The 15700-nt window shown below is 45.4% G+C and overlaps 1 protein-coding gene across 4 annotated transcripts in view; it reads left to right on the top strand.

Annotated features, from left to right (window-relative positions):
• Positions 1–14487, top strand: part of LOC115139501 (tyrosine-protein kinase Fyn-like) — a 67050-nt gene extending 52563 nt beyond the window's left edge. For 2 of the 4 annotated variants that reach the window (XM_029676986.2, XM_029676985.2), the window contains 10 exons: positions 680–778; positions 1976–2079; positions 2336–2485; positions 7751–7915; positions 8214–8369; positions 9943–10122; positions 10720–10796; positions 10995–11148; positions 11436–11567; positions 12577–14487. In XM_029676986.2, coding sequence (XP_029532846.1) covers positions 680–778; positions 1976–2079; positions 2336–2485; positions 7751–7915; positions 8214–8369; positions 9943–10122; positions 10720–10796; positions 10995–11148; positions 11436–11567; positions 12577–12785 — 1426 coding nt within the window. In that variant the 3' untranslated portion in view covers positions 12786–14487. The remainder of the gene's footprint in view (positions 1–679; positions 779–1975; positions 2080–2335; positions 2486–7750; positions 7916–8213; positions 8370–9942; positions 10123–10719; positions 10797–10994; positions 11149–11435; positions 11568–12576) is intronic. The other 2 variants (XM_029676988.2, XM_029676987.2) reach the window with 2 other exon arrangements.
• Positions 14488–15700: the final 1213 nt, after the last annotated feature.

Genomic DNA, 15700 nt, shown 5'->3' with positions numbered 1-15700 from the left:
AACAAAGGAAACCGGCCCCATTTCTTGCTGTGAAGTCGTACCCCCACTCCCATCATGTTTTTATTCAGGACAAATGAAAGACCGCCACTAGCTCGCACAAAAAGAAAGATTAAATGTGCGAGGGAGAGAGAGAGAGATGTAAAAGAGGGCAGTGTGTCTGGAGGACAGACAAGAGAGAGTGATGGAGGGAGGAGGGTATAGGAAAGGCGATGGAGGGAGAGTAGGAGAGGAGGCAGTTAAAGGGAAAGAGGGAGGACATGAGAGAGGCAGTAATGGCTGTGTAGGCATGCAAGCTCTCTCAGGCACTGGTTCTCTCTCCTCTCTACATCTGTCTTCCTCCCTCCTCTGCTTGTAAATCAGCCACTGCTGCCAAATACTACCTCCCTCCACGATTCCATATGAACATATGAAGGCATACGAACATATGAAGGCATATACTGCTTTCAATGTATTCACATTGTCAACTGCATTATTGAACATGGTGGTTTGTGTTCTCGCCGCTCGAATAATACACTCTGTACATGAAACCATCTGACCCCCCCCCCTCTCTCTCTCTCTATCTCTCTCCCTCCCTCTCTCTCTCCCTCTCTCTCTCCCTCTCTCCCTCCCCCTCTCTCTCTCTCCCTCTCTCTCTCTCTCTCTCTCTCTCCCTCTCTCCCTCCCCCTCTTTCTCCCTCAGTGAAGGGGACTGGTGGGATGCTCGTTCCCTCACCACCGGTGGAAATGGCTACATTCCCAGTAATTACGTGGCTCCAGTGGACTCCATCCAGGCTGAGGAGTGAGTAGCAGTCTGTCATACTGAGTTTCATTGGGACACGCTCTGACAGAGCTGACTACATGGCATGAACAAACAAACAAAAAAGAGAATGAAATGAAAAATTGAATGATTGAACACACACACACACACACACACTCTGTCTCTGTCTTTTCTCCAGCGCTTGAGTTGGACTAAAATAGTTGCCGGTACTCATTTTGGGTGTCGGTACTGTTTATATTTAGGTGCAGGAGCTCCACAATACTTTTGAGCTAATATTCTAATATTCTATAAGAGGAACAGGAGCTCAAGCAGTAGAACATTTGAGGTGCCGGTACTCGGCTCCGGGGGGCTCCCGCCCAAGTCAAGCGCGGGTTCTCTCTCCTCTCTTCATTCTCTTCACTGTCTGAGACAACAGGGAGAGACGAAGATGTCAGAAGTTAAGACAAGCGTAGACATCCTCTCTTTCTCTCAGCATCTGGAGTTAACAGTCAACACAAGGCTCTGAGCAGAAATGTAATCATACTGGGATGTGTATGTCTCTGCAGAGCTGGCACTTTCCCCAGCTCATTAAAGCGACTATTCCCCAGCTCATTACTAGACACTATAACGCAATTCTCCTGTCTTTTAAAAGCTGTGTGTGTTCCGATTATTTGAAATGTCATAGAGAATGTATAAGAGCTTTGTCTGTGTCATGTGTGAATGAACCTGAATGTCTGACGGTGCTACAGCCCCCCCCCACACACCCCCACACCTCCCTCCCCGTCCTCGACTCTCTGAGGATTAATGATGTAATTATTCAAATGGTGCACCACAAGGCAAACTCTCATTAAGCTCACTACAGTATGCTGGATTTAAGCACAGCCAGGGTTTGCGTTGGGTGTGGCTCAATTTACCGACACTGGCTTATTACTGCAAGACGGGGGGAATTTCATGCAGGGTATTAAATCCTCCGTTCACTCTCAACATGCAGCTAGCCATTGTTCAGCCTCTAGTCTGAGAAACCACGGCCCGAAGGTTGATTTTTATTGACAGGGTTTATAGTGAGAATTTCAACTGGCCTTGTGACCTGTGTCTCTCAGCTCTCTCTGTATGTCAGATCATAATTTTCAACTTCAAAGACGGCTTTTCCGCCCTCGAATCGATCCAGATAGATGGCTCATACAATGGCTTCCCTCACTCATTATTGACCTGTCCCTGTGTTAAACCCTCTCTCTGTAGCTGGTACTTTGGGAAACTGGGCCGGAAGGATGCAGAGAGGCAACTTCTGTTCACTGGCAATCCCCGCGGCACGTATCTCATCAGGGAGAGTGAAACCACTAAAGGTAACCTCAAGAGACTGTCGGGACGGCACTGTAATAGAATGCATGATGTACCCAACTTGAGGAGCGGCCTACTGTTCTAGAAATACTGTCCAGCGGGTAAAACTGGTTGAAATGACGTCAGAATATTTTCCCGGTGGGCTACTTCGGCATCTGGTAATACTATCAACCGTTCGCTATGGCCACAGCTATTATTAATGCATGAGGTAAGTGACCGTTTTCCCAGTGACTCACTCCCCTCCACAACTGTGTTCGGTAGGTGCCTTCTCCCTGTCCATACGAGACTGGGACGACGTGAAGGGGGACCATGTCAAGCATTATAAGATCCGTAAGCTGGACAGCGGCGGTTACTACATCACCACCAGGGCTCAGTTTGAGACCCTACAGCAGCTGGTACAGCACTACTCAGGTGAGAGTCAGAAGTGGCCCGAGTCACACCGCCAATACACCGCTATTGCCATGTTCATTATGGAAAAAAGGTATTGCTGCACACCAGCGGCTCATAGTAATGGCCGGAACGGAGCGAATGGAATGGCGTCAGACACTTGGGAACGTGATCCCATTCCACTGATTCCGCTCCAGCTGTTACCACGAACTCATTCTCCCCAATTGAAGGGCCAGCAACCCCCTGTGCTGCACATTGAAAACATCCTAAACCTGAGGCAGATGCAAAAGTATGCATATAATTTATTACACCTACCATTCATACACCATTACAATGTGTATGACCTTTATGAGTGACGAAGTGTATGCCGATGAGGAGAATATACAGTATGTCGGCCGGGAGTTAAAGTAAGGTACAGTTCAAAGAAGTTACTAAGGTACACAATGGTAGGTTTTGGTACACAGAAGTTACTAAGCTACACAATGGTAGGTTTTTGTAGACAGAAGTTACTAAGGTACACAATGGTAGGTTTTTGTAGACAGAAGTTACTAAGGTACACGATGGTAGGTTTTTATAGACTTCTCCTCGGGCCTGGCGTCCAATTCCTTGGATGAATCCAGAATTGTATTCTGCTGACACAATCAGTATAATGTGATTTCCACTGGGGAGGCCTCTTCAACGGCAGAAATAGAAAGTGATGCTGACACTTAACATTTGAGAAGGGAATAGAATGAAATTGAAGTGACGCCTGGTGTAATGTGGTCCATAAACACAAACGTCAAATACTGAGCGAAGTACTTTCAAACTTTTCGAAAACTGTTGAGAATGCAACAGCTAAGTGATTCAAGGAGGGATGAAGTGGCATGGTTTGAAATCAACTATTCAACCAATGAGAGGAGTACATTTTAGATTGACACCGGCGCCACCTCTGGTGGTTTGAAAAGGGGACCCTGATAGGATGATGTCGTCTACTGTTTGTCTTAATGTGAGATAGCGGTCTTATTATCTCACCATGTAGAGAGTAATGAGCCCGTTTTAACAATGGTGGTCTGTACAGTACAGTCACCATGCTATTGAGTGGCCCAGTCGTACAGACCACGAGGAAAGTTGAACGTCACTTTGTGATGACGACAGGCTGCATTCATGAGCATGTGTTGGTGTCAGATGAGATGGCTCTCTCTCTGTCTCTGTCTCTCTCTGTCTGTCTCTCTCTCTCTCTCTCTATATATATATATATATAGTATATCGCTCTCTCTTTTCCTCCGCCTCTCTCTCTCTCTCTCTCTCTCTCTCTCTCTATATATATATATATATATATATATATATATATAGTATATCGCTCTCTTTTCCTCCGCCACTCTTTCTCTCTCTCTCTACGCTCTCTCTTTCCCTCTCTCTTTATGGATCACTCTCCCCTGTCTGTCTTTCTCTCTCTTTATGGATCACTCTCCCTCTGTATGTGTCTGTCTCTCTCCCCTGTCTGTCTTTCCCCATGAGAAGGGTGATATTTTCCCTCCACGTGCTCCAGTTAGCACGTTGACATGTCCGCACTGAGCCCATTGGAAATGAACCGTATGGATTTTGTGTGTATGTTTGTGTCACTGTGCATTAACTGTCCATTTCTTTCCCCCCTTATCACCACTCCAGAGAATATATGTGAAGTTCAAACACACCTCTTCAAATGACCTTGTCTGCTGTGGTTTTCCTCCAGGGCTTGTGCTTCTTCTGTTGCCTTTTGGGTCGTTCCACAAAATGAGTCCAAAATAAGTTTGTTAAAAAGATTATTGTAATTTAAGCACATTTTCCTATCTCAAGAGGTTCAATAAAAACGACTATTACTATAGTAAGTGCCTATTAAGTGCCAAATAAAGTAACAGGGTTAACGAGTAAAACAGCCATGAATCCCCTTGTGACAGGGGGAATGGAAGCTTGTTGTGTGCAACAGGGAGGGGCAATTGAATGCAGGCTTCACAAAAAAAAGTTCAATTGTTAAAACATTTCTAGCCTGTCTATCTACGGGTAACAGGGTTGACTTGATATGCTCAACACACTCAGTTTTCCACCACAAAACATCAGAAAATGTCCAAAAAGGGTAGGACCAGCTCACCTGATTTTATACTATGATTTGACTATTAGATGTTCAATGTTTCTTTTCAAAAAGCTTTTTAAGGAATATTTTCACCGTTAATAAAAATGCGAGTTCAGTTCACATTGACAGAGTTGACCTTAAAAATGAGGGACACGTTGTTTGTTTTGGGGTTTTTTTACCTTAAAATGAATCACTGATCACATGAAATAAACAATCTTCAGAAATGACTTTTTCCAAAGCAACAAAATAACTAAGAGCTTTACAATGATGATGAGAAATGTTGGGCTTAAGTGGGTTAAAATCCTCAGAGAAGTCAGAAAGTGCACAGAGGGACATGTTTATAGAATCTGAAGTTTCTACATACATTTTTGGACTAATAAATGAATGAGATGTACCCATTGATTCTTGAAGAATATCACTTGTAAATGCCTCATGAACTTAGTTCAACTGTCATACCCCGTCACAACCCAAAATACAAGCTTGTTTTGCTTCAGTGTTTGTAAACAATGTTAATGTAAACCAACACTTAATAGCCTCAAAACATGGTTAAATCTATCATCTTAATATCATGGATGGTCAGTCCTTGGATCCACAGCTCTGTCTATGAATTTGGAAGTGGTTACATTTCTCCAGCCCCAATCCCTCAGCTTTTTACTGAAACAGGGCCTGGGAGGACACTTTGTTATTGTTTCAACTGCTGATTGCCGCTTTAAAGGGCACTTCATTTTAATATAACATGCTTTTAAAATCCAATATTGGTGCAAAATGTCTAATTAAAATATCAAAAGGACTCATTTCGTGGCATTACCCTTTTGCTTTCTCACAATCTCTCACTTGGGTTTTTGAATCGAAATTCAATTTCTAGGATTATCGACGCACCTTTCCACAGCAGTCACACAGCAATCACATATGGTTGTCAAAAACAACACCAGCCCAAACTATCTTTAAAAAAAATAATGAAATCTTTTCCTTGGAAATACCACTTATTTTTAATAGCCAACGAGGGCTAATAGCAGTTGTGACACCTATTGTGTGCATACAGTCTGTCCAACGCCTCTCCCATTTGCCGTAGCGACATGTTTCATGATCGTGACACTGAGACATAAAGTACAGTATTGATACCTGGCCACAGCAGCAGGTACCGATGGGTTTTAATGGCTGGCGTGCAGTCAGAACACAACACTTGTCGTGGAAATTTCCTCTGTTTACCAAATCATGGGAGCAAACCACAACACAAGTCAGAGTTAGTTATCAAAGTCCATCTTTAATTATATGAGCTCTATCACAACCCTGTGACTCTCAGATCAATTCAGTGTCTATCAATGAATTCTCTGAGAGCCCCCTTACAATGCAACTGCGATCCTTTAATAGCAAAGAACACACATAGTCAGACAGCATAGACATAATAAATCATTCAGCTTTGTCTCCTTACTGAAACCCAGAACCATAAACCAATCCTCCATATCAACAGGCATATATCAAATTGTCATTTAGATACAACCAATTCTAAATACAACCAATCCTGGACAAACTCACGGAGAGGAGAATGATTGCTATAGGTTAAGATAGGGACAACATTAGAGGGAGCATAGAATGATTCCAGACACTGCCATCCTCCTTTCCCCGATGGGAAAAGTAGGGAGTGACTGGCACACAGACACAGTGGAGCAAAATATATGTTTACACATGATGACACTTTGACCTCTCCCCTCTCTGCGGCCCATGCAACTTAGTCTTGACATAGAACAGATAACTGCCAATGGCCACCACTATACAACAACAAAATACATTCTTATGAGATATAACTCATAAGCATATCATGAAAATAAAACATCTTACCTATGTTACCAACCAATTCTGATTATTCCACAACACACTTCTGATGGAGAGCCTTTATCTCCCCTTTACTGCCCTGAGAAAACAGCCTGGTCCTTATCTCCTGGAGGGGCCCGGGGCTCCTGACATAGGGGCCCACGCTTAATGTCAGGGGACTCAAAGTGGAAGGGAAGTAGGCGGAAGCACCATTCCCACACCTCGCTTTTGAATCGGCGGTGGGCAAACACAGCTCCTTCCACTGCGTAAAGGAGAAATGCCAATTTTCATGTCAGGGATGAGAGGACGTGTTGTCGTCCTCACACACAGTAATGGACACAGCTGCCAGGCACAATGGCTTCTGTTGTCCCTGACTCAAATCTAGATGACAGTGCCCTCCTTCACTACACAGTGTGCATGAACATTAAAACGTCCTAGTTGTAAATACGCCGTGCAGTGCATCTGGAGTGATTGACAAGCCACGTCTCTAAACAATTACAGTCGTTATTGTAAAGCATTGGGAGTCACACGTGCCTTTAGCCAAAGTGGAACCATTAACGTGGCCATCTATAGCAGGCTGTTGTGGTCAAGCCTGACCTGCCTTTGCTAATCACGTTGTTTCCACGTCATTTCCCCCCCCCCCCCCATGAATCAACGTGGAAAACATAAGGCTATTTCGTCTTTGTTTCACCGGACTTTTAACCTAAATCCAATGACATGGTGAGATGTTTGTTGATTTCATGTTGAATTAACGTTAGTTGACAACTCAACCAAATCTAAATCAAAAGTAGACGTGGAACGCCTGTTCGCAGTGGGTTCTAGCTTTGACTAAGAGCAACCTCAAAACAGGCTGCAACCTGAGCAATATTGACCCTTCACTTTATTTTGGAATTCCTTCATGAATTCCTTACATTCAAAGAAATGTAATGCTAAAAACATCCCGTTACGTGTGTCATCAACGGAGCTGACAGAACCCTAGTGCAGTACTGTAGGGGGGAGGATGGAGGTTGGAACGACACTCCGTGTGATTTGATGAACAGTAGCTAAGAGGGCATTAGACAGATTGATTCTTGACCTTATGGCCTGGGGACAGACACCGTCTGGGACATCTAGTGGGACACATTGACTGGCTGCTGGATGCACCTGGAACTGTTCTGCTATGGCAGATCCCTTTAACTTACTGTCTATTGCAGCTTCTCTCTCTCTCTCTCTCTCTCTCCCTCCTCTCTCTCTCTTCACAATGCTTTGCTAACTGCTTTCTTTCAATCCCCTTCCTTCACGATCTCACCCTGTGTCTCTGTATATGCGCGCGTGTGTGTGTGTGTGTGTGTGTGTGTGTGTGTGTGTGTGTGTGTGTGTGTGCACGCGCTCCTTGTGCCTGTGTGCAGAGCGGGCCGCGGGGCTGTGCTGTCGCTTGGTGGTGCCCTGCCACAAAGGGATGCCCCGCCTCACCGACCTGTCCGTCAAAACCAAAGACGTGTGGGAGATCCCGCGGGAGTCACTGCAGCTCATCAAGCGTCTGGGGAATGGGCAGTTTGGGGAGGTCTGGATGGGTACGGGCAGAGTCGCCTCCGTAAACGTCTGACCGCAGGCTGCGTGGAAGGGGGCCCCTGACTGAGCAAGCAGAGACATCAGACGAGAACAGATTGACAGTCTACTCACAACCTCTCTCTTTGAGAGATTTGGCGGAGACAAAAAAACAAACATTTGTGTCTTCACTGTTAAATGAGGTGTCTACAAGCTCCGCTCTCTCTCAGTTCAATATGGCCGCCTTCCATCTGCCTCTTTGCATGTTCCTCTCCCTGGTAGTTAACCCTGTGTGCCTTGACTTCCCTGTTCCTTCCCCTGTAGAGAGTGCGGATGGTTTGTGCTTTAATTTAACGGGTGTGTGTGTGAACTGCACCCCTGATACTATGGGCCTGACTCACGATTCCTGGGAAATCGCCAGAGACTCACTTGAGTTCGAAGTAAAGCTGGGGGCGGGATGTTTTGCTGAGGTGTGGTGTGGTAAGAACAAAATAGTTCCATTCCGTTCTTTTCATTTCTATTGAGGGGTGTCCGGGAGGGAAATTGGATAACTTACATGTATTTATTTCTAAATGTAAAGGGGTTTTATTGAATCACCTGAGGACTTTTTCAGGCCAGTCAGCAAAACACAAAAGGAAACTTTTGTGCAGGTAGTTCTGTTCTGTATTATAATGGTTAGTAACATGTACGTTATCATTTCTTTCCCAGGATACCCTTAGATTTTTGCAAATATTATTTGTATCATGCTTCAGTTTAGGCTTCAGGCTTAAATCAATAATCCTAGGTTGACTTTTAAGCATACAATCTCACTATAACTTTTTATGTATCCTGTGTTGAACTGGCTACATGGACTGCATTTAAATCCAGAGATCAGAGATCCTGTCCTGTTGTAACATTTCAACAGGCTGTTTAGGGGTTTGGAGTTTAAGTTGGGGCTAGTCCCAGCTGCTAGCCCCAAACCCTGCTGCTAGTGACACCCAGCCCCCCTGGGATACCATTACCTCAGAACCCAGCGGGTGACCTCAGCACAGTAACGGCACAGCGCCAGGCCCCAAAATGGCCGACGAGGCCCAGCAGCCATAGCTGTGTCACTAATCAACACTGCTCTCAAGGATTTCTGAGTGCGCTCTTAAATGAAACCCGCCACAGTAGAAACGCATGTGAATTCCAAATGTCGCCGAACGACTGGAGGTCTGTCTTGCCTTTAGGTCAGAGCTGATATTTCTGCATTATTTACTGACACAGAACACATCCCAAATGGCATCATATTCCTTACTGTATATGGTGCAATACTTTTTGAACAGAGCCCAATGGGCCCTGGTCTAAACTGCTGCACTATATAGGGGGAATATCGTGCAATTTGCGACTGAGCCACAGAACAAGCTAAATGACCTTGTATGAAGAATCGACCATGATTTTCAATGGTTCAATATTGGGTGTATGTAAAGTACTGTAGAGAAGAACATTGGCATGGCCACACTGTGCTACAGTGCAGTAACAGGCACAGCTCCACAGAGGGGTTTTCACTTATGAGGCTGTTGCGTTTGTTAATCATCCTACAATGGGGTTATCCTTCCCCGTGTTGGTATATTGTGGGGTTTAAAACCTCACCAGATCTCTCTCGCGGCTTTTGGAAGCCATTTGAAATGAAGGGCCGCGAGAAATGTCATGCACATCGATGCGTCCCTCAGCGCAACCTTTAAAGGCAAGCAGACTTCAATGTCCATTTCTGGGTTGTGTGCTGTGTTTGTTGCTATGCCAAAGCAAGAATGTTTTTAGATATGAACATACTAGATTGTGCAACAGCAATGCCTAATTACATTCACAACAACGTGGGGTCACGTCTTGCTTTGTGACGTGATGTGCCGTAGACATAATTGGACAGTTTTCCAGATTAAGTCTAGTCTTGGACTGAAAAGCACGCTTCACGGATCATCCCCATTTGAATAACTTCTTAGTCCAACGCTAGGCTTAAACCGTGTCTAGGAAACCGGCCCCCGGGAGTTGTGAGATGTGACGGCTGTACTAATTCTTTGTCCTTGGTGGGTAACAGGAACGTGGAACGGCACCACTAAGGTGGCGGTGAAGACGCTGAAGCCGGGCACCATGTCTCCCGAGTCCTTCCTGGAAGAAGCCCAGATCATGAAGAAGCTCCGGCATGACAAGCTGGTGCAGCTCTACGCTGTGGTGTCTGAGGAACCCATCTACATCGTCACTGAGTACATGGGCAAAGGTATTGTCACTCTCACACACACACACACACACACACACGAGTGGACGCATGTACACATAGTCAGACACACACACACACGCTATACACACACTCCCACCCACACACAGTTCATGTTGTGAAAGACACACACAGACCCACACGCAATACCTTTGTCCACGTACTCTGCGACGATGCCATGGAGGAAAAACGGACCGGAGCACTCAGTCCAACATTGACGATGTGATGAACCACCACCTTCGGTGACACGTTGTAGGTCCAGCTAGATCGACTGTGTAACCGCCTGCCTTGTCGCCGGCCCGGTAGTTGTTATTCCTCTGGAATATTGTTTTCATTCATTACGACAATAATGAGAGCCTATATTTAACTATGACGGAGTCGGCCAAGAAGCTGACATTTTACGAGCACCACAAGAAAGCGCTTCAGATCCGTGAATTAAGTATAGAAAAGGCTGGGATGGAAACTCTGATGTGATCATTGTTTCGTTGGCAGGCTGGGAAGGAATCCCACATGTTGGTCAGACTGCTGTCAACTGATGTTTCAATAAAGATCTGCTATTTCAAATGCATGTCCTGACAACAGAAATCTCCTGTTGTTTAGGAAGCCTCCTGGATTTCCTGAAGGATGGGGAGGGACGAGGACTGAAACTGCCCAATCTGGTTGACATGGCAGCCCAGGTAAAGCCCTGATTTAAAAGAAAATGTCACTCATTCCGCTCGGTGATTCTATAACGGAACTCGTGAGTGACTTTACAAACAAGACGACTCGGCAGCACTGACACTTCAAGACAGTGGTGTGTCACCGTGTGCAGCATTCTCTCTGGAACTAAGTCGAACGCAGTGCTTTTACCGTGTGTGTGTGTGTGTGTGTTCCAGGTGGCAGCAGGCATGGCGTACATCGAGAGGATGAACTACATCCACAGAGACCTGCGCTCGGCTAACATCCTGGTCGGGGACAACCTGGTGTGTAAGATCGCCGACTTCGGACTAGCCAGGCTGATTGAGGACAACGAGTACACAGCACGGCAAGGTGAGGTCACACACACAATAACGAAACACAGACACACACTAATGATTGCCTTAGGTCATGAAGGGAGTTCTTCCAACACTGTCCATAATGTGCGCATCATCACACCCTGACAGGATGTCAATGGCTCCTATTTCAGATCCAAACATGTGCTCACTGTCTGCCTATTCCACTGTATTACAGACTGGAACAGAGACACTGGGAGACACTCCCAGCTCTAGAGAGAAAGAATACCATAGCTAACTTACATTCTGTCATTTATTCATACCTCCCCCTCTGTTCTCTCCCAGGTGCTAAGTTCCCGATTAAGTGGACAGCCCCGGAGGCTGCGCTGTATGGAAAGTTCACCATCAAGTCAGACGTGTGGTCGTTTGGCATCCTGCTCACCGAGCTGGTCACCAAGGGACGTGTACCCTACCCAGGTGAGGAGGGTCAAATAACCAGAGATTCAACGGTCACGTCTCCAATGGCATCCTCTTTAGTTTCTAGAACACTAGGGTCCTGGGGACTTTGTTGGACGCAACCCTTGTGATGTATTGTCCACATTCTGAGTTGAGTCCTCACTTGTATTGCAAATAGGTAGAGGGCTATGATGCAATTATACACCACAACAATAGCTTATATAACAAGTGGCAGGCAGCTCCTGCTGTTTTTACTGAGCGTTAAAAGAGAAGAAGGGGTCTTTAAACACGGCTGAGTGACTTTGTTTTCCTGATACAATCTGAGATTTATAACCGTAATCCAGGGCCTGCCTCTGGGCCGCTGCTGGTCCATGTGAGAGGGCTGGTCTTGGGCATGGAGTTGACTGAGATCAGCCTCTTTGAGAGAGGGAGGGGGGATGGGGAACACATGTTTGTCTAGATGGGCCACGCAGCACTGGGCTGGGCTGGTGTGCAAAAAGAGGGAGGGAGGGGGAAGTGAGGGGAGGGTTTGCACGCTATGGGGGCCGAGCTGGGACTTAGGGGATAATAGCATCATCCTGGAAGATGTCTTAGCAGCTTTCTGACGCCCTCCCTCCGAACTGTTCTTGTTGCTGCCGAGGCCACATCTCGTAGCTAGTGAAAAATAGATGGCAAGCCACTCCAACGCCCCCAGGTTGTAAAACGTTTGACCCCTGTGTTACGAGAAAGCTTTTCCCAGGTCCAAATGTTGCCTCAAGATCAGCATCTCCAGTACAATGGTTGAACGCTCAATGTCTGTGTCATTAAGGTCATTCAGTGGAGTAAAAGTCTAAACGATCTCTTTCATTGAACCGATTGATCGATTACTTGAAGAGCCTTTTTCTTTCCCTATCTCTGTCTGTCTGTCTGTCTGTCTGTCTGTCTGTCTGTCTGTCTGTCTGTCTGTCTGTCTGTCTGTCTGTCTGTCTGTCTGTCTGTCTGTCTGTCTGTCTGTCTGTCTTGTCTGTCTCTGTCTTGTCTGTCTGTGTAGGGATGAACAACCGGGAGGTGCTGGAGCAGGTGGAGCGAGGCTACAGGATGCCCTGTCCCCAGGACTGCCCCATCTCCCTCCACGAGCTCATGGTGCAGTGCTGGAAGAAAGACGCCGAGGAGAGGCCCACCTTCGAGTACCTGCAGGCCTTCCTGGAGGACTACTTCACGGCCACGGAGCCGCAGTACCAGCCAGGGGACAACCTCTAAACGCTGAGCTCTGGGCTGGGGACTGGACTGAACCGTGGCTCTCTGGAGCCACACCAGGGACCCGTGCATCTTCCTCAGCTCAACAGAGCATCTTGTCTCAACTCTCCTCCAGCTCCCAACACTCTCAAACACTCTCCGTGGCAAACCCCGAGACAGACTCAACCGACTGGATACCAGAGATACCAGTTAGGAGAGAGGGAGGGAGGTTTGTGGGTGGTTGGGCTAGTTATGATGTAATGAAATGCCTGTATTCAATGTAAATAGGAACAGCTCCTCTGCCCAACTTTTGGTTTATGTTTTGGTGGTTTGTTTGCTTCTGTTATGGCATTTTGACTGATTTTCTCCATGATGATGATGATGATGATGATGATGGTGGTGATAAAGAAAATGGTCAATGAAGATGATATTTTCAAAAGGGCACCATGAGACCATGATATCTTGTCACTTTTAATCCAGAATATACAGGATATGTCTGTCAAAGCTAATATTTTTTTTAATTATTATTTTGGGGGCAATTTAATGAACACCTCCACAAATTATTTATTTCATTTTTGCGGTTTTGCTCATGTATAAAAATAAATAAGAAAACCAGTCCTGAGTGTATTGCCTCAGTGTATAAATAATGTTTGGGGCAAAGTCATCTGTTTTACAGGGACTTGAGGCAAGCATGACAAAATACTCTGTAGAGATTTCTTTTGCACCTCATGGATTTAGTTTGATATGATTTTGCTTTTATTTTGTTCATCCTTGTAAAATAGTTTTGTCCTCCTCAAAGTAATAGATGTTAGGCTAATGCCGTAACAAAGTTATTTTACAAATAATGTATGTTACATTTTGTAATTACAGCCAAATGTGTGCGCATTATACTTTTGAACATATCTCTTCTCGCCTACCAGGTTTTAAGAAAAATAAATAATGGGGGAAAAGATTGGTCTTTCCAGGTATTTAGTGTATACTGGAAGGACATGATGTTTATTTAAGAAGAGAAAGATGTTCATCTCTGCTTTTAATGGTCTTATTTGAACCTGTATACGAGTTCCATTTTAGCAGCCATTCCAAGGCATCCATCTGATGGTCTTTGTTTCCTCCGTGAAGCCATGTACTGGGAAGTCTTAGTGGGTAACATCTCTTCCTCCCTCTGTGAACAGTGACATGCCCCCATCCACCTGCTCCTCAAACTCATGTCCCACACTGTCTGTCTGTCTGTCTGCCTGTCTGCCTGCCTGTCTATGCAGCACAGCACCACCAGTAGGATCCTTCCTCAGCTCATTTCTGGACCACTTCCTTTGGATGACTTTATCTTTTTATGTTTAAACTGACGTGGATATCTGAAGTCTTGCGTCTCCTGTTTCAGAGTATGTTTTATTTAACCTTCATGGAGAGATCTCTGAGGAATGGGGTGTATTGTATCTTCAGGGGGAACGTTGCAAAGACACTGGTGAAGCGGCCGGCTGTAAAGTTTGACCTGGTTTAATCTAAATGTAGTATTTGTTCTCATCTTACGATAGTTTAAGTGCTAATAAGGATCTGTTTAAGGTTGAGCCCCCTCGTCGGTTTTACAGCTTAACAGTTTTAAAAGTGTCAGTAGCCTTCCTAGTGTTAATTCTTCTATTTTTTCCCCATTTGTTAACATTTTCTGTTTTGTTAATTCAGTGGTTTGGCATTTGAAATTCAAGAAGAACAATAAACATTTTACACTCTTTCCACTTATTTGATATATTATTTCATGCTATGGAATTGCTGCGTCTGTTGCTGTGTGTGTCTAGACATCATCCAACAGGCCTGTCCGTCTCTGCCTTCGTGACCACACTGCTCCAGGGTGAAACAGAAGAGATTTAAAGAAGCCTTTGACATCATTGGACAGGAGTCTCTCCAGCACCTTAGCTGTATGTTGAGGGGAGGGCCAGCAGGCACCTAAGGAGGTGCTAAATGACTGCTACATGAATACAGGGTAGGCCTGCAGCTGGGATGAGGCACCTGGTGCCAGCTAGTTACAGGGGAACTCTACGGTCAGACCGACACACACACACACACACACACACACACACAGCCTGCAGCTCATACAATCACCTCACAACTCGTCTAGCACATCGCCAACTCCATTGGTAAAGTTTGCAAAGGGACACCTCGGCAATGGCAGTCACATGTTGGCTGATAAGCTGCAGGGTATTTGTTATCAGGTGAGAGTCACTGCACAAGCTCTGTAATAGAAGGGGGAAAAGTGTTACGTTAACTTTGTGCGTTCAACAGTCGTCTTAAATTGTATTTTCTGTGAAGACCACAAGAGGGAGCCTTTTCCATCACTGTGTGTGATGGAAAATCACACTGTCAAAATGTACTGAGCCCTATCAGCCAGCAGCTGCCAAGATTGGTGACTTCATTGAGGAATCATGGTGACTTGTTGTTTAACTTGTAATTCATCTCCTTGGATACATCACAATAACAATATGTCAATCAATATTCTTAGAAGGATATTACAAGAATCTTATTTAAGCATATGAGATATGCTGATATCCATGGCCTCGCTCTCACAGATCAATGTAAACCCACCAGAGGTCTGTCTACATGTGCTTCAGGTGATGTGACACATGTAGATGAGCCCTCTTTTCTATATGTAGATCTGGCTTCCCAGAGAGAGAGAGAGAGAGAGCAGGGAAGCTTTATTTGACCTGCAGCTGGCTCACTTGGTCCTCATCATCACCTAATACTACTGGACTGGGCTGGGCTGGGCTGGGCTGGACTGGACTGAGCTGGGCTGGGCTGGACTGGACTGCCAAAACAGTGGATCTCTACTAAACCAGCAGGCTTGCCCCTCTGTGTAAGTCATCTGTACTTCATCTTATTATTGTTACATACACAATTCATTTTGATGGGATTCTTGTAGACAAGTGCATGTTTTAGGGGGTTTTGAAAAT

Source organism: Oncorhynchus nerka, linkage group LG13 (genome assembly GCF_034236695.1).
Source record: "Oncorhynchus nerka isolate Pitt River linkage group LG13, Oner_Uvic_2.0, whole genome shotgun sequence".
In the NCBI taxonomy this organism is placed as follows: Eukaryota; Metazoa; Chordata; class Actinopteri; order Salmoniformes; family Salmonidae; genus Oncorhynchus; species Oncorhynchus nerka.
This window is presented reverse-complemented; position numbering and strand designations above follow the sequence as displayed.